Raw genomic sequence first — 20,350 nt, forward strand, 5'->3', positions numbered from 1 at the left:
CTATAGAAAGGCCACAGAGTAGGCTCAAGAGACAGCAATTCTAATATGCTTCTGTACAGTTGTGACTCCTATAGTGCAATGGAATACTTGCATTACACAGACCTTACTCAAGCTTTTATGAAGGAAGGGTACATTTGAATTAATCTTTTTGGCCTGCCCTTAACTGAGATAAATTTCAATAAACAAGAAATGTGAAAGAAGGATATAGCCCCACTGACAAAAACTACCGATTCAGTAATGGGGGTACGTAATCTATGCAATTCATCTCTTTATTATTTTGTTCTGTCCTCACTTTTTAAAAATGATTATTAAGACAAAGTGGTGTCCTGACCAAATATTAATTTAGCCCCTTACTGTATGCACCTTATTAATATAATATTATCTAATTTAAAGGTGTCTTATTATGCCCCTTTTTACAATATGTACAATAAGTCTCTGATGTCCCCAGAATGTGTATGTGAAGTTTTAGCTCAATATACACTCACCTAAAGGATTATTAGGAACACCATACTAATACTGTGTTTGACCCCCTTTCGCATTCAGAACTGCCTCAATTCTATGTGGCATTGATTAAACAAGGTGCTGAAAGCATTCTTTAGAAATGTTGGCCCATATTGATAGGATAGCATCTTGCAGTTGATGGAGATTTGTGGGATACATCCAGGGCACGAAGCTCCCGTTCCACCACATCCCAAAAATACTCAATTGGGTTGAGATCTGGTGATTGTGGGGGCCATTTTAGTACAGAACTCATTGTCATGTTAAAGAAACCAATTTGAAATGATTTGAGCTTTGTAACTGCTGGAAGTAGCCATCATGGACATGATCAGAAACAATGCTCAGGTAGGCTGTGGCATTTAAACGATGCCCAATTGGCACTAAGTGGGCCTAAAGTATGCCAAGAAAATATCCTCCACACCATTACACCACCACCACCAGCCTGCACAGTGGTAACAATGCATGATGTATCCATGCTCTCATTCTGTTTATGCAAAATTCTGACTCTACCATCTGAATGTCTGAACAGAAATCGAGACTCATTTTTCCAGTCGTCAACTGTCCAATTTTGGTGAGCTTGTGCAAATTGTAGCGTCTTTTCCCTATTTATAGTGGAGATTAGTGGTACCCGGTGGGGTCTTTTGCTGTTGTAGCCCATCCGCCTCAAGGTTGTGTGTGTTGTGGCTTCACAAATGCTTTGCTGCATTGCACCTCAGTTGTAACAAGTGGTTATTTCAGTCAAAGATGCTCTTCTATCAGCTTGAATCAGTCGGCCCATTCTCCTCCTTATCAACAAGACATTTTCGCTCACAGGACGAAATACCCCTAATAGAGTACAGCCTAAGTTTAAGGCTGACTGGCCGCCTCAAAAGCACTTAGATGCTTAAATGTGGGGTACCCTTTCCTGGGGAACCCATAACAAACAAACTGTGCAGCTTTCCTTCACAGGGCTCCAGATGGTTGGCAGCATGGCCCTCTGAGGGCACCAAAGGGAAAAAGGCACTGTATACTGAGGTGAACACTGCCTTCCCTTGAAGGGGACTACCCTTCTAAGCCTTCTTGGAAATAATCACTGTCCTGAGATCAGCCCTACCCCTCGGAGACCTACCCAGGGACCTGGAAACCTAGAGGGAGAAACTGCTTGAACACCACTGCCACCTGCTTTTTTGACTCTTGAAACTTCTTGGTGACAGGTTAAACTACATATCCGAAGAGGCCAGCAAGTGAGAGATCAGGGCATCAAGCAAAAAACTTGTAGATGCCTCTCTGTGGCCACCAGGGTTTCCATAGAAGGGTCAGGTCAACCTGGTATGCCTGCACGATAGACATAGTGTGCAGACCATAGACCGTAAAAAAATATGGACGACTCGACATCATCCGTTTCCGCTTGTCAGATTTGAAGCTTTTAGGTGGGCTGCACGGCGCGGACATCTTGGGACCGAGTCTGCGCAGTAGCGATTTTGGGACCGGAGTTGCGCAGTAGAGCGCAGGAAGTACAGCTGCGATATTAAAAGCCCGCACAAAAGCCACACAAACAATTAATTATGTTGGTGTGAAATAAACAGTTATGGAAATGTAGAAATTAAAGCTAAAAAGCTCCAATCTGCTCCCAAAAATTTCGAAAAAAGTCAGTTAGTGCCTCAGTGACAACTTCACTCAGAGAAGCCGTCAGTCTCAGCTGTCAATCATGATGTCACACCCCCCGGTTTTTATAGCATCAGATAACTAACTAAAACTAAACTTATTTTAAAAACGAACACTTGAAATGAAATCATCGTGATGATAACTGCCTTCAGTGACATAAACTAACTTTGGGGAAAAAATATTTGAAGTGTAATTTTATTATTTAGTTTGCCTCGTGTCCATTAGAAAACACAGAGGGGCGGCTATACTGGGACCGGTCATCGGGGGGGCGATCGAGGCCCGAAAGCTTCAGTAAATGAGAGGGAGACTGCAGGCTTGGTGCAGACACACCATTGCTTGACCTGCCACCGAGCAAGCTTTACTCACCAGCGCTGATGTCACTTGGTGGGATGTTAGGGCTTTTAGAAATGGCTCGCAAGCATCTCTTCAACCATGGGCATTGCCCCATAACCGTGATGCTGTAGTCCTACAAAGTTACTGTAAGTGGAGGTTTGTGGGCTAAAGACACAAAAATGGTTTCTTCCAGGACCTCGACTCCTTAGTGTGGAGGTCTGGAAAAACGGCAAGCCCCGACGTAGAGGTTGTGCTGCACGAGAAGGCAGAAAGCGTTTATCTAATTTACTTTTTTGCTGAAGCTCCTGTCTCTCGGCTGGCCATTCAATGTTTAATCTGGCCACAGCCCTATTCAGCACCTCTATAAGCTCGTCACTTACAGGTGACTGAAGTGGCAAGTCTTCAGTTGGGACATCAACTCTTTGCCCGTCAGCGTTTAAAAAAAAAGTTGCCAGCCACCACCAGATTGTTTGACCATTTTTAACAAAAATGTAATAGCCCAGAGAGTGCTTTGTTTTATGAGCATGCAATATGCCAAAGAAAGAATTGACCCTCTTCTTTTAATTTTGTTGTTGTTGTTGTTGTTGTTGTTGTTATTCTAGCTTCTTGCATTCCTTTTTTATAAAAAAAGCAACATTTTGAACAAAAAGCTGAGAAAATCAGGGTTTTGTGAAAGACTGATCAGATCAGATTCAGAGCGATGCTCAAACACAGATGGAGTAGATCGAGTCCATCAACACCCCTAATGCTTACACAGTCCTGCAGCTTTTTCTGGGTCTACATTTCATTCAGTAACATTAGATCGTTTTGATTTATATGATGTTTAAAGGGGGGTGTGGGGGGTGGTGGTGGGGGTGAAACACTCAGTTTCAGTCAATCTCATGTCAATCTTGAGTACCTATAGAGTAGTATTGCATCCTTTATATATCTGAAAAGTCTTTAGTTTTATTATATTTATAAAAGAAAGATAGGCTGTATCGAGTCTTTCCCAAAAAAAAAAAAAAAACGAGCGGCTGGAGGTGTATCGTGTGGGCGGAGCTAAAGAATGACGAGCGCACACAAAGCGGTGACGTCCTCAAGCGTGGAGAAGAAAACGCTACCCTAAATCAGATTCAACTAATACAGATATGATCCAGAATCAGATCCGGAGGCTGAAATAAATTGAACAGGGGAAGCAACAACAGCAGGACGTCTGTACTTCGTGGTATGTACTGTATTTAGTGGCCTGTCAACATTTGTGTGTGTTTACTCGCAGTTTATGAGGACATGATTTGGTTTATGGACTGTTGTATGCGACTAAACCTTAGCAGTAGCAAGCAAAACAGTTTTGCACGTCAGACTAGTGCAACGTTAGACATAGAACAACAATGGAGTAACCATAAGCGCATTTGAATGACGAAGCACGCTTTGTGAGAATGCTAGGTTTATGTTTGGGTGGTTTTACAATAAACAAACTGACTCCTATAGTGGTCAGCTAAACAAATGCATTTAAACACACACCATAGATCGCATGCTCCATTTATAAATTAACTAACATTATACACGATCGTGTTGTTTACTGATGTTTACTTACGCAACGATAGCAACAACATAGACATTTGAAGCAGTTTTACTCACCACCTGCATCTAAAGAACGACCGCGAACCTTTATCGTCACCGCTCCATCAAAAACACACTTCTTTGGTAACTGTTGATTTCGTGAAGTCCTGTGACAGCAGTGACCGTGGAGATCCACTTTTGCGATGCGACTGAAGCGTGATGTTGTGCCGCTTCCCGTCATTCCTGCGTTCAAATCGGTTCAAATGCAGCGCTGCCTTCCCGGAATGCTGTGCTGAAGCGTTGAAGTCGCTTGACATCACCCATAGGAATAAAGTGAAGCGTGGTGCGACAGAAGTGTTGCACGGACGACTGGATCTGCACCTGAGAGCAGTGTTTATGGGCGAGCATTTCCTCTCTCGCTTTACGCACCCTTCCGGGAGAAGAGCCCGTACGGCCCATACAAGGACCTCCCGCTCTATCGAGGTCAAGCGGACCCATACTCGAAAAAAACTCTCCGAAACTTGTGAGAAACCGGAAGGAGTATTTTTAAAACAGAAATACTCCATCAAACGTCCAACTTAGTTTTTGAAACTTTGTCTATGTTTAGGATGGGAATCCAAGTCTTTAACAGTGTAAAAAGCTCAGTATGCATGAAACAGCATTTCACCCCTTTTAATGCTGATGATCGTGTTATTTAACATATGAATAGGACTACATACGATCGCTTTTTTTTTGCGTCTTCCTCACATGTGTTTTTATCAGGAGATTCAGTACTAATTCCGAAGAAGCGTAATAGCGCCCCTAGGGTCTGACAGTGAAAACCCGGAATCCTGGAAAATTCAGTTTTTGGCCGGGAAGTATTTTCTCACATATAACAGAAAATTCCGTGTTTGGCGGGGAAAGAGTTAACAACAACATCTCAGAGCTGGAGAGTTGCAGTACCGGTGCCTTACACGAGAAGGAAGTAACCCGAGATGAGGCACCGGATCTAACAAGTGAAGGTCGAGAAAGGGCGGGGCCATTCTCTAACCCCTCTGTTAAATCCATCTGCGAACCCCACGACTGAAGCCTCCGCTCTGCCTCGGCAGAAGTGGGACCCAAGTCACGGGGAACGTGAGCCGAGGTGCCCTCCTCAAAGAGCCATCTCAGCGGCAAACGCTCACAGTGCTCACAACCAGCCCCCTTGAGGGCTGCCTGAGCATGCTGTGCTCCCAAACAGAAAACACACTGAGAGTGTGTATCCCCATCCTTGATGAAGCGAGGGCAAGGATGGACACACTTAATGAATTGCTGTTCACTTGCCATATTTTTTTTTTTGAGGTGGAAAACTTCTAAGACAAAAAAAAATACATTTTCAGAGACAAGATTCACACAGAGCACTTACTGAAGATACAGAAGTTTGCTTTTTAGTTTCCGGTCTATGACTTCACCCGCCTATGATGTTTCGTCTTTCCATTGGACTGATGCCACACGTGCTTCATGACGAAACAAAATCACACGGAGGAGTTTTGACGCAGCGCATGTTCCCTTGAAAGGGAACTACATGCAAACAGCAGTACAGCAACTTTTAAAAAATGTAATCAGTCTTTATGAAAGTTCCTTTCTGAGGACATAATATAGAGAAAAAAAGAAAAAAAACCTGCACAAACAGTTTGACAAAGACAAAAACATTGAAAGCAGAATGTACCGAGTTTAATTCAAACTCACTTCAAGGGTCAACATTAGACATCTTCATTTCTTTGATTCAAGAATCACACTGACGTGTCAACACGTGCTTCAATCTCAATGCTTCTCTCTGCTGTTGCTATGTAACACAGTCACGGTCTCTCTCTTTGTTGTAAGAGACAAGGGAAGAAACAAGTAGTTCTACAGTGTAGTTTTTAGTTTTCAAGAATGAACTCAGGTTAGATCAAAACATGACAAGGTTATGCTCCGAAATCTCATGCGAGACTGTGTGGATTGACATGGAGTGTCATGCTGTGGATTGTATGCGTGGTGTGTTAAAGGTACCTTGTGTTAAGAAACCCTCAGGAGAAAGACGCAAAAGTCAGAGAGGTCAGACGCAGCTCTGATGAGATTCGAAATAGAATTCTGGAGTCTGTTTAGATGTTTTAAGCCTTTTATTGCTATTAAAAACCATTCTCCTGAATGAAAATCCAGGCAAAAATAATATTTGGCATTGTGACAAGATGGAATGGTGGGCAAAAAAACCTGAATATGTGTCGGGTTTTCGCTGTTTTCAGAGGGAATTAAATAGTTTGCTTTCAGAACACTGTCACTACAATTTCTCTTGCACAAAAAAAAATAAAAATATAAAATTAAATATTGTCAACAGTCACATAGAGCTCCTCAATAACACACCAAGATAACACACTGCTGGTTATGAGTAGTGTTGGCACAGCATGGATTGAGCTGGCACATCCAGGTCACTTTTACTAAAAACTAAAACACTACATGAACATTTACTGTATCCTAATTATATCTAAAGCAAAGCTCTGCAATTAGCACTTATTACAGTACTTTCATAAAAGGTTATTCTGTTCATAAAATCAATGATTAATTGAACAAAAATTAACAACCAAAGTTAAAACAAACTTTAAATTAGATGTAAACACAGAAATTTTAATAAATAGGATAAATTAATTCAAGTATTTTTAAGATCCAGCCATCCCACTTTTAGCACACTGAGCTCATAGACAAATGATCAAACACACTCTACCGGCAGCAATATTGAAAGGTATTCAAAAAATCCTTCTCATCAATACTGCAAAAACACATCAGACAGCTCAGACACTGAGGTTAATGTTTGCATCTACACAGTATGGCTCATAAAATTTATGTAAAAGAGACTTATGTCCCTTAAGTTGATAGGTAAACTCGGCTTTAAATTCAGAACAGGCAACTATAGTCTAGTATAACATAACATTAAGCAGTTTTAATTACTAACCTTTATAGTCATAAACCTTAGACCTAACCTCTAACCCAAACCCTGAACCCAAATCTAATAACCATTTAGCACTCTTTCCCTTTCTAAATTAGTCTTAGGGGGCCTATCACACTGGCCAAATTCAGTTTGCGCCATTTTAAAATTATAGGTCTACACCATGCAACATAAAAAAATAAAATAAAATAAAAACATATGTGAGCTTGTCAAATGCATGAGTTGCATTACATTTACACATGGCATTCATTGTTATTTTTAATGAATAAATAAAACTAATTGGCCAACCAAATTAAAAGTACACAAGGTTCCCAACAGTGGAAAACAAATTCCCAGATTTAGACTCACATCTTTTGCCATTGCAACACATCATGCTGTGTGTGTGTGTGTGTGTGTGTCACCACAAATCAAATAGTCAGTCCTTTCACATATCTGCCGAGAACCTAGGTGAACCTGTGTTGTAATTTAAATTCTAAATAGAACATAAAATATACTAGATTATGTATATTGCAAATTGAATATTAAGAAAACCATGTTATTAATTGTGTAAATAATTTAGGGAAAAGGTAACAAAGTAATAAGTACCACTATGGTCCAAAAAAAAAGAGAAAAAAGGCAAACATGAACTTATGATTCCATGACAATGAAACATTCACTGGAATCCATGTAATAAGTTGTACAGTCTTGTAAAGATGACGGACATTATTTGTTAATTTATTTGCAAGCATCCTAAAGGATATAGTAATGCAGCAGATATTTTTTTTACAGCAAAAGGGACAGAGAACTGTCGATCATATGCATCTGATGCATTACCAAAGCAGGCAGGCGAATCCCCTTAAATACTCTCCAGGAATTTGCAGAGGTCCCAGGCCTTATGCCCTTCTCAATGAGGTCTGAATATGTTCTCCCCCAGCAGGTCTCAGAATCCATTGGCCATCAGAAGTGGCCCATCCGTGCAGTAAAGACACTGCGGGGGCGCGTTGAGGATGCCGAACGGCCGAAGCTAGAAGGCGGCCACTTGATGATGAACTGGGAGGTGACTGGCAGCAGATACCTGCGCAGACGGAGAGAGGAATCAGAAATAGGGGTTGGATGCCAGACTCAAAAGGCAGGATTAGAGGCACAAAGGTCACCTAAAGAGATCAGGCACTTTTCCTCTCTCACGGCTTCCAATTCTTCTCCATCTGATGCTTTAGATTCCCATCCCCTTCGCTGACCCTCACGTTCACACTGTGCTATTTTTAATAATGAGTGACTCAAGTGGCTGAACGTGACTTGTGTTAACAGATAAGAACTTGTTTAATGCACAGGATGTTCTAAGACAGGACAACAGGTTGGATAATTAGAGCCTACACAGAGACAAGGAGGGTAACCAGCCTGGACAGCTGACGACCCACACATGCTAATACCAGAAGAGCTTAATTATAATTCCACTTAAAACAGGCGTTTTAAACAGTTAATTAATTAAATAACACAATGACAATAATAATAAAAAAAAAATCATGGTGTGCTAAATAAGCTAGATAGACTAAAACGTTTGGACAAACTAACCGGCAAATGCTTCTTCTTTTTTCCTCTTATGTTTCTAATGGTGTACTAAGTTTTAATTTCTTTATTTTCTTTAAAACAATTTGTGGTGAAATTATTTCCTGCATGTTGGTTGTGCCACAGTATGGAAGCCCGTTTCTGTCACTATATATATATATATATATATATATATATATATATATATATATATATATATATATATATATATATATATATATGAAGTAAAGTATATTTTTTACTTTGCTTTTTGCAACTTTTTAATCTAAGATTTCTGACTAACAATTTCGTGATATAAAGTCCAAATTCTGACTTTATATCACGCAATTGCAAGAATTTTTTTTTAGAATTGTGACTTTATCTCACGCAATTGCGAGAAAAAAAGTTAGAATTGTGACTATATCTCACGCAATTGCAAGTTTATATCTATGCATTGTGACTTTAAAACTCGCAATTTTTAGGAAAAAAGTCAAAATTGTGACTTTACAACTCGCAATTGTCAGAAGAAAAATAAATCTGAGATAAAAAGCTATGTTTTTAAAAATAAATAAATAAATAAATACTCCTTCATACCTAATAAACTATTTTTTCAAGACTTATTTTGTAAAAATTCAAAAGCTGAAAACTTGAATTTTTTAAATAATAAATTAAGAAACAAAAGAATGAATGTCACGTCTCTTTTCAATTAAATTCCATGCACTTCAAGCCAAGCAAGTGGCTTTGTATGAATGCAAGAAGTGGCTTTGTATGAATGCAATGATGTAGTTATGACAGCAATACATAATGCCAGTACAAATTAGGGCCGCTCTTTATCTAACTAAAGAAGATTTGTTCTAAAGCCCCTGCTGCAGAAAGACAGTGCCAAGAGACTTAAGAAGAATCAAATTAACTTTTATAAAAGAATGCCCTTGAATCTACTTGTGATACTGTGCTAAGTATGTGTTTGCACTGCTTTCCTTACAATCAACAATATTTTATAAGGAACATAGATGGATCATAAAAACTCTGGACAATGATGAACATCGACGAATGTCTCCGTCGCATATACTGAGCCACCTTTCACATCATGCACACATGATCTTTCTTTATGCTCCTTTCATTAAAAGCTTTAAAAATCCACCCCGATTTTTTGGTTCTTCCCTCCGGGAACTCCAGACAGGTGAGTTCTCAGGAAATGGTTTTGGGTCGAGGTTGAGTCTCATTAGCATATTTTTCACTACAGACTGCTGAGTTTGGTCAACAAAAGGAAATGTCAAAGGAATATGAAATTCAAATATGAACATATATGGAGGTGGGCCTTTCTGGCTCTGAAGAATTCCCTGCAAGGAAGTCTCATCCATGAGAGAGCTCCATCACTCAGGGTCCAATCAGGCTGCAGGCAGTGTTTAATTGGACCTCTGTGAGGATTCCTCCAGGTCTTTGGCTTTTGATCATTGAGCAGTTCTTGGAAAAACCTGCCAGTGCAAAGCCCCTAGAGAACCGCCAGCTGTCTAACCTTCGAACGTGTGTGTGCTTTACTAATTACACACAATCGCTCGGAGATCTGCACATATCTCACGTCTGTTTGCTTGTTTAAAGCCTACACTTTATCACCCAACTGCCACATGCTGCATAAAACTTTGAGAGAGAACTTTTAGACACTGAGAAAAAAAGAAGACTTCCCCATTTACCAAATATCACATTACGTTTCTCAAAAGTTAAGAAAGATCTCTGTAGTTCGACATCTTGAGAAATAAAAATCTCATAAAACTTTCTATGGCATCTTATAGAATAATAAAAAATGTCCTATTTTCTCAGTTTATACTAAAATAAATTTGTCGGTTGCTGTTACTTTTTATGACTAAACTGAATTCGAATGACTCAATGATTGGAGTCGGTGGTAACATACTACTACATGTAACCCTTTTTTGAAGAAATGCTTTACTAAATCTGTATCATAAAGCCTGAGTTACATTTTTGAATGCGTAACAGGTGTACATTTTCTATTTATTTCCAGCAAAACTATTTCATCATTTATTAACAATATTTTTAATAAAACTGTCAGTGGGTTTTTAATTAAATTTAGTTTTAGGACTAAAAGAATAATGCAACGTTACTTTTAAAAGCAAAGTTTCACAATAGGCTTATGTTAGTAGAATGTTTGCATACATCCATAATCTGACAAAAAAAAAATTATATATATATATATATATATATATATATATATATATATATATATATATATATATATATATATATATATATATATATATATATATGTATAAAATAATTGTAAGACTTGATTGTATACCTAAGAAACTGATCGGATGGTTTAAAAAAATGCTTGCATGTAACAGGTGGTTAGAGAGAAGGGACTTGTATGACGTCAACCAAAAAATAGCTCCAGAAGCAGAGCAAGTTGTTATATTTTGATCAAAGTTTCCAAATTCTTTTCAAACATTTCTTTAAAATAATTTGCACTGATGCAATCATGCAGAATACGATTTAGAGCATAAACTACATTAGGTAAATTTTGATTTTGTGCTGACTTAACTAATGGTGATCTCTGGTATGCCAAATAACTGATCTCTGGTATGTCATGTGAACTCTTCTGCTTCTATGGGAGAGAGGACAGTCACCTGATGGATCCAAACAAGGAAGGAGGAGGCAGTGATGGAGTAAGAAGCAAGGATGAGACTGTTACCCAGGCATCATTTTCCTAACGAGGCAAAGCAGATGCCGGCTGATTGAAAAATAACGGATCCCCAAGGGCCGTTCCAGCAATGAGCCGTCAATGAGGCATGTCCTGAGAGAACACAAGTGTGAGAAGAGAGCGGATATTGGCTAGGATGGTACAGTTGAGAGGAAATCGAAAATGACTGGCTGGTTTCTCTGAGGCTATGCCCCCATGGAGATACAGCAAAAAAAGCAGGAAGCAGGTGGACAAAGGTTGGTGGCTGAAGATCAGACATACTGGAGGGGAAAGAGTGTGATCCAAATGCAAAAGATAAAGCTCAAGGGGGTGGAATCACAGGATGAGAGTTGTTGAGCAAACACGGACAAATTTCCGGGTAGTCAACAGGCCAGGGTTGAAGGACAGAATCTGAATAATTCTTAATGATTTATAAACTACACTTGAAGGAGTGGTTCATTTTAAAATGAACATTACCCCATGATTTACTCACTCTCAAGCCATCCTAGGTGTATATGAAATTCTTCTTTGACTTTCGTCTTTCTAATGAACACGATCAGTTATATAAATATCCTGATGTTTCCAAGCTATATAATGGTAGTGAAGGAGTCCATTGAGTTTGAAGCTCAAAAAGTACAACCATCCACAATTAACGTAAGCCAGAACGCCTTACCGTATTCAGCTTGCAGAAAAAGCATAACTGGTACAACATTTTACTAGAAGAATGTAGCGTAAGAGTTTTGAATTGCAAGAAGCATTACACTTTCTGTATAAGTTGAATATAGAAAGGCAGTCAGCCGGAAACTAGATATTTTACTTTATAAAGTTTTAAATATGGATATTTTTCTTACAAAACCCCATCGATTTGCTTCAGAAGGTTTTTATTAACCACCCGGTGTCGTGTGGAGTACGTTTATTATGAATGGATGTGCTTTTTTTGAGCTTCAAACTAAATGGACCCCAACTACCATTATAAAGCTTGGAAGTGTCAGGATATATATATATTAATATAACTCTGATTGTGTTCATCAGAAAGAGAAAATCATACAAATCTTGAAGTTAAAATGTTCTGCAAGAATCAGAGTTGTTAATAAGTTTTGTTATTAAAGGTGAGCGAAATTTGGATAGATGGGGATTCCTACTAAAATGACTGGATTTTGTTGTGAAATTTTGCAAACAGCTACAAATTCACAGCAAAAAAAGAAAAGAAAAGAAAGATTCCTTAAAGGGTTAGCTCATCCAAAAATGAAATTTATGTCATTAATGACCCTATTTTCCAAAAATAACAAAAACTCAGCATCGTCTTCTCTTCCGCGTTTGTTTTAAGACCTCAAATAAAGATTCAAACGGTCATAAATCAGCGGATTGATTCATGATTCGGATGTGATTTCAGCAGTTTGACACACGATCCAAATCATGAATCAATACGCTGATCCATAACTGTTTGAATCTTTATTTGAGGTTTGAAAACGTGGAAGAGAAGACAGTGCTGAATCCGAAAGTCGTAGTTTTTGTTATTTGTTTTTGATGCTTCAAGAGATTCTAACTAACTATCTGATGTGACTACTTTGATGATGTTTTTATTCCCTTTCTGGACATGGACAGTGTAGTGTGCATACACTTGGATACGCTCTCTGACTAAATATAACATATCTTAAACTGTGTTCCATCACATCTTAAACACATCCTACACACAAAACAAGTTGATTTGCTTTAATAATAAATAAAAAAATACTTGTTTTCAGAAAATATATCTTAAAAAAAAAAAAATCTTGCTTTAGGCATAAATTCTAATTGTGTGATGTTTACACTTCAAGCTAGAAAAAAAGTTAATGGGCTTAGAAAAACAGTTAGGAACAGTAAATGTGACTGCATTTTTAGAATTACTGTGATTTATCCATTTACTTTATACCAGGTTTCAGTTGGTCAATGGTGCAGTCGTTTTCAGAAATATATATATATATTTTTGTTATTTAAAGGGTGCATTATTAATATGCACCTATAGGCGGGTGCAAAACACACATACACTGTTTATTACACATACAGGGATGCGCAGCAGCACACAGATTTAAAAAAAAAAAAATAAAACATTTAAGAACTCCTCTCTGGATAGGCCTTCAGTCTTTCAACTTGCAAATTCCATCAAATAAATAGCACATCCGACATGGCGTGAGCGTAGCTGGCTTCTAAAGGGAATGAGAGATGAGACTCTGATTGGTTTAATGCACGTTACACCCATTAATCATCAAGAGGATAGTGATAACCCTGTTAGACCATGACTGTTTTTCCCGTTATTTAACTAACAAAAGTGGATTCGGACACGCCCACTTGCGCCGTACGCTTTAGACAATGTGCTTAGATTGTTAAAATAGGGTGCCTAGACTTTTACCTCACTTTGTAAACTTTGAGTACGAAGACCTGGGTTCAATCCCCCACTTAGAACAGCCTTATTACACTTATGTCTGCATAAACCCCTCTTTACATAATACAGCTTCAGTTGAAGTTTCTATACCAACTTTTCAGTGTTCATAACCTAACAAACCTGATCCAGCTAATGAAAATTGTAGAATCAGTTTGACATAAATTGAACTTGCCAAATATAAGGTGATGAGAACGAAATTATGCATGGGTTTCAGTAAATATGGAGCTAAATTAACTTTCTTCATAATGAGTGTATGAATGGAGTCGTTCGGATGTGCTTCTTCTGCTGTTCTGTGAGTGCTGTTTGGTTTGAATGCGTTTCATGTAGCCTAGAACTCTAGGCGCACCCTAGCGGTAGCAAATTTAATATGCAACGAATGTCATCTAGCAACTCTCAATACACAATCACTCTCAGGCCAATCACATCGTGTATAGAGTCGGTGGGTGGGGCTTAACATAATGACGGCAGAGTTGCGCTTGCGTGCTACTAGACTAGTAAACACAGAAGCTGGCGAACAGCGGTCTTTCGAATCAGCTTTGACCGTGACTCAGGAAGACTTGGAGTTAAGCTTTTCTCTGAGAAAAGAACGGCACTGAAGACATTCTTAAAAAGGGAAGATGTGTTCGGAGTTCTATCGACTGGATATGGCGAAAGTTTAATCTTTTAACTAGCTCTGCTTCACGTTGCTCTCGTTGGTTGTAGCTCTATCCATTAGTGTGCAGAAGGAGTTTGAAAGACCTCAGATTGAGCTGTCAATGGTGAGTTTTCAGACCAAACATCTTGATGTGGGTCTGGCTTGTCAGGCTGTGTTTCATGAACAAAAGTGGAAAGGTAAGTGTGTCAGCACAACAATGTGGAAAACTTTCCTGTAAACAGAAATTGTGTGTATAGCACATTATTTATACAAGGCGGGTTTTGTGAATCAATTGTAATCTTCTGTAATAATGGGCAACATTATTACAATTATTACAACAACAATGGGTGTATATTGCATTGAAAAAAACTTACATTGACTTCACATTAAAGATTTAATTCAGTATGCAAGATTTGTGAACTCACCCCATAATTTTTATTCTGCGTTTTTCAATATTTCTGCTGTGTTAACTGTATTAATGGTGATGTGAGTGTCAATGCATTGTTTTAGCAGCATCGTCAAGTGCACTTGAAGAGGGTAACTATACCTTGTGTCGTCCCAGTCTGGGCTAAGTCCACTGAGAGACCCGCGCGAGTCGGCCACAAACTTGTAGACTACAAGCAGACAGTCTCTACACAACTGTACAACACGTTGGCAGCACCTCATCTCCTGCACGGTCACCACTTCACTGCTCTTACTGAAAACGCTCTCCCACGATGACCTGCTGAAGGAAGATATGCACATTAATACTACAGGCAATACCAACAACCCTGGTACTAACATTATATGTCATGGTATGCTTACTTGTATATCAAAGTAACAATATTACGTGGTATATAGTTTAAAGTCACCATATTTTGATTACTGAAAACCAGGACACTCGGTCCGGCAATGAGATACTCAAATGATACTCGAAGTTTAGATGCCTTATTAATCTTAATAAATTTAAAGTATGCCTCTCTGTATGGATAGAAAATTATTATATTACAAAATACTATCTATAACTAAAATGTCTATGTCCTGGGAAAACTGGACGTTTGGTCACCCTAGTATAGTCACCTTTTTCTGGCAACTCAAAAACGGTTTATATATTAAATAACCATAGCTAGTGGTAAATACTTTTTTTTTCAAATAATCCAGTCAATTAAACATTTTTAGATACCCTACTTTTCATTTGATTATTGAAGCTATGAACGGCATGGGCACAAACCAAAATATATAAGATTATTCCGAATCCTAACGACTCGATGATTGATACGTCTCACAAGTCTCAATAAGATTAAATGGAGAATCAAAATGGAGATTTTCAAATTGAATAGATGAGTCACGTTTAACATGGTTAAATTAAATAAATGTATGCACACTCGTGACTGCACATCAGTGCAATTTATGCGTCATATGCATATTAATACATCAAGTTACAGTGGTGCATGGCAGTTATAAACAACATGATTTAAAACTCCTGAATAACTACTTTCTCTTGGTCCAGTGTGCAAACCATTCCACTCCGTATTTTCACACTAATACACATTTATTCGTCACACTCATACATAATGTATAATCAAATAATGTGAATACGTTCTACCCACTGACAGAAATATCTATCACAAACAAAAAGAGTATGGCTGTCTCTAATAGTCTACAGCGCAAAAATAAATAAATAAATAAATAAATAAATTCCAATATACTGTAGGCTATAGTTCTTTTCCACTACAAAATACTTAAATATCCTTACCACAAAACACATTTATTTGCTTTAAAGCCACAATAAAACGGAAGAAGCAACAGACTTTTTCCATATTGAGACACATGTCAGAGTGTAACAGGGTTATTGAAAAAGAATCAAAAAGTGAGTTTGCAGTCAATTTTGGAGGGGCAGAATTTAAGCAGCGTAACTAACCAGAGAAGTGCGGAATACGTAGAAAGAAGTCTGTCTTCACTGGAAGTTTATGACATTTTGATTAAAAATTACGAGGTCAAAAACATGTAAAGATCAAATATACATGTATGAACTGTTCATAAAAAGATATTACGTTATAGATATAGCACATTTTCATGCCAACTTTAATGGCAAAATCAAAACAAAAATTAAAAAGTAAAATTAACCTAGAAAATAGTTAATTCTAGATGTAGGATACTCTCTTAAAAAAATCTCACCATCTTGTTTACATAATTTTCCTGGAAAATAAGACAAAATACTGATTTAGTCATTTTTAGACATTTTGCTGTCGTATACCATCATACACGTGATACGGGCAAGCTTTTATTGTAATAGAACTGCTGAAACAATCTGTCAGGAAGGTTAAAGGCTTTGATTCTCGTTTGGTTCTTGTTGAAAAAAAGAAACGATAAAAAGTCTCTTTAAAGTCTTGACGGAGGAAATGAGGTTTCATTGTAGAGATGATGAAATGTAACTTCTAGGGATCTGAATTGTACATTACAGGCAGGGAGTCTATGCAGTGCTCTCCCACTGATATCTCCTTCCCGTGCTAACGGCTCATGGGCCACCTTCACACGTCAGTCCCTGATTAAACAGAAGCAGCATGGGTTGCTGGCACTGCCTCTAATCCCCTAGAGCTGTGTTCGCTCTCATCAACTCCAAATGGTCTAAACCTGGCTATATAACATCCTTCACTCTGTGGCAATTACAAGAGTGATTGGGCCACACAAAGCCTCCGAGAAGCGCTTGCAATGACTAGAGGGAGAAAGGCGGTCAATAAGGAGGAGTCCCTGCTGTTTGCTCTCAAAGCTGATAAAATCGCAGCATGTAAGAGTCTATGTGTATTATAACAGCAAGCATGTATGCTTCTGTGTGACTCTCTAAGGAAGTAAAAGTCTATATCAAGACTCACAATTGAGTCAATAAAGACAAAACATATTTCTCATGGCCAGGCTTATGTTATGCCTCAATGCCTTTTCAACATTAAACACCTAACCCACTCATCTTCCATAATGTGACATTTACAAGTGAAATAACGACTAATAATTAAGCAATATCTCACAAGCAAAAGTGCACAGTCGTACTAATATTCTGACCAAGAGTACGATTACAAGTGTTTTATTGCCTTTACACAACAGTTCAATAAAGACATGCTGTTCTTTTCTTTGAAATAATGTGCCTTAATGAATATTTCACAGTAAGGCTGTGAGTCCAAAAAGTTTTTTCCAGAGGCTAACATATTTTTCCAATTCTTTTCAAGTAGAGCGCCATGTTTTTAAAAGGTGCTGAGCATCTACATTTTAACTGGTTGCCGAGAGATGAAGAATGTTCAACTTTGGGGAAAACAAGTGCTCACTAGTCACTTTTTAACTACACTGTAAAAAATTATTTAGAAAGAAAGTTACCTGGTTGCCTTAAAATTTTGAGTTCATTGAAATTAAAATTTTGAGTTAATACAATGAAAATTTTTTGAGATTTGACAACCTTTATTAAAATATGTATTAAAAGATTTTGTAAGCATATTGGGTAATTGTGTGTGTTTTATTTCTGATGAAGCAGTGAAACATGCCAAATTGTGATATTTTCATGATTTATCAAATTTTTTATGTGGTTCAGATACAAAAATATTTTGAGTTTCTATTTAAATTTGATAAATGTTCTTTATTGTATCAACTCAAATTTTTAATTTCAATCAACTAAAATTTTTAAGGCAACCAGGTTACTTACTTTTTTAAGTTAAACCAACAAAAATCAACTTTTTTTTTTTTTTTTACAGTGTAGCGGTCCAGAAACAGTGGACGAGGGGCGGGACAAATACCACACCAACCAACAATCATATCCTGCTTGTACAACAGCAACACATAACATAATAAAATAACTTAAAACAAGAGCCAGAGCAAATACTTTATATTGTATCGACATTTTTAAAAAGAAACAATACATAAAATACCTGTATCACATTCCGTATCATAACAAGCAACGTGTCTGAAAAAAAAATGCTGCACCCACAGCCAGGATTTTTAAGCAGAATGCCTGCCGTTTTCAGCAGGCTAAAATTGTTTTGGTGGACATGGTCTAAGACCAGGAATGTGTATCAATAAAGTAAATGTAAATAGGCTCAATTCTAATTTCATGTTGACTTAAAAGACAGAATATAATTCTCTTACCCAGAGCTGGAGAGGCAGTTCCAAAGCCCCTGACCGTGACTCCAGAGCAGACGGTTAAAAACACGGTTGAAAAGGCGATAAAGACGTAGACTCTCCACATCTGGTTCACTCCAAATTCTCTGCAGCACTGAGCGGATGTTGGTACGAACAATGTCCAAAACCTTGAAATAATAATGAAATAATAGGATAAATACTAGTAAATAAAAATACCAGATGATACATTTTGAGGAAACTGCTTTTTTTTTTATTGTAATTTAGCAAGCTACTCATTTTAAAATTGACAAGAAATTGTATATAACACACCATATATAAGAGTGACAAGCTAAGTCTTGTCAAAGTCATGGCTGTAACTGCACTAAAAGTTCCTTAAAAAAGTACCAAACTACACTGAAGCTATTTATGAATACACAAATTAATTCACATTAAATACAGATGAAAGAAATTATGAATCCTACTAATGATAATAACAGTCTAAATACTGTAAATATTTATTTTGCTCCAAAAAGATGCAGGAACTCCTGGGCACAACATTCAAATTAATCAATAAATCATTCACTGATTTGAAATGTCTTAATGAACCAATTTGCTCAAATGAATCAGACCCAATACTGGAGGGTACTGTGAACAGTAAAACCACAAGAAGAGTAATGGAAGAAGTCTCAGCGAGATTCCGCCAATCTTTCTCTACCCCGTCCAGCTCCCTCACTCTATTCTGCCCGTCGACATCTGTGAAGTGACTTTCAACAATATGTCTGATTTAATGGCCCTGTATGAGACATGCTAACTCTATTCTGATTGATCCCTCGAACTTCAGCTGATAATCAGCTTGTGGAACGAGACAATCCCTCATTATATCAGTCTGTCATGCCCATCCTACAACGCCCGCCCTACTGTGTCAAATCAAAACACCTGTAACCTGCTGTAACCACATGTCGTGCACTACTGTAATAGTGCTGATATTGAGTGGCTTTGAACTGTTTCATTTTGTTGCATCATGTGTTCTGTTAAGATAGATCCAAATGGCATTTTTTAAGACCTCAGGTTTTTTTTTTTTTCACCATACACTTTGGTCACTTGAGACTCAAAAAAAAAAAAAAAAAAGTATAGTGTTTAGCTAGTTTTTTTTTTTGCAAAACTTTTTAGTCCACTCACCTTCCTTTGTTTGGTGGCATCTAACTTCACCAGCCAGTAAGATGCAACTTTTGGTTTATGGTATTTCCAGTTGTTTAGAATCTAAAGGAGGAAATGAAAATTATTTTATTATTGCAATATACACAATTTGTGTGTGTGTGTGTGTGTGTGCGTGCGTGCTTGCGTGCATGCGTGCGTGCGTGCGTGTGTGCGTGTGTGCGTGTGTGCGTGTAAAAGACTAAATATACATATAAACACTATATTACCAAAAGTTTTGAGACGCCTGCCTTTACACCTTTACATGCACATCCTATTCTTAATCTGAAGGTTATAAAGTTGATCTACCCTTTGCAGCTAAAACAGCTTCAACTCTTCTGGGAAGGCTTTCCACAGGGTTAAGGACTGTTTGTAAATGGGAATTTGTGGCCATTATCCTAGAAGCACATTTGTGAGGTCAGGCACTGATTTTGGACAAGAAGGCCTGGCTTGCAGTCTCCACTCTAATTCATCCCAAAGGTGTTCTGCAAGATTCAGATCAGGACTCTGTGCAGGCTTGTCATGCCTTTATGGACCTTTCTTTGTGCATTGGTGCGCAGTCATGTGGGAACAGGAAGGGGCCATCCTCAAAATGTTCCCACAAAGTTGGGAGCATGAAATTGTTTAAAATGTCTTGAAGTATACTAAAGCATTAAGAGTTGCTTTTAATGGAACTAAGGGGCCAAACCCAACTCTTCAAAAATAACCCCATACAATAATCCCAACACCAAACTTTACACTTGGAACAATGCAGTCAGGCAAGTACCATTATCCTGGCACCACTCGGAGAGGAATAGAAGCATGATTCGTTACTCCAAAGAGCTCGTCTCCACTGCTGTATAGTCCAGT

General features: G+C 38.0%; 1 protein-coding gene across 4 annotated transcripts in view; it reads right to left on the reverse strand.

Annotated features, from left to right (window-relative positions):
* Positions 1 to 6,115: 6,115 nt before the first annotated feature.
* ttll7 (tubulin tyrosine ligase-like family, member 7) overlaps positions 6,116 to 20,350 on the reverse strand; it is a 141,589-nt gene continuing 127,354 nt past the window's right edge. For 3 of the 4 annotated variants that reach the window (XM_067431711.1, XM_067431712.1, XM_067431713.1), the window contains 4 exons: positions 19,487 to 19,567; positions 18,335 to 18,495; positions 14,775 to 14,951; positions 6,116 to 8,009 (listed from right to left, as the gene is read on the reverse strand). In XM_067431711.1, coding sequence (XP_067287812.1) covers positions 7,892 to 8,009; positions 14,775 to 14,951; positions 18,335 to 18,495; positions 19,487 to 19,567 — 537 coding nt within the window. In that variant the 3' untranslated portion in view covers positions 6,116 to 7,891. The remainder of the gene's footprint in view (positions 8,010 to 14,774; positions 14,952 to 18,334; positions 18,496 to 19,486; positions 19,568 to 20,350) is intronic. The other variant, XM_067431714.1, reaches the window with a different exon arrangement.

Source organism: Pseudorasbora parva, chromosome 22, assembly GCF_024679245.1.
Source record: "Pseudorasbora parva isolate DD20220531a chromosome 22, ASM2467924v1, whole genome shotgun sequence".
Taxonomy (NCBI): Eukaryota; Metazoa; Chordata; class Actinopteri; order Cypriniformes; family Gobionidae; genus Pseudorasbora; species Pseudorasbora parva.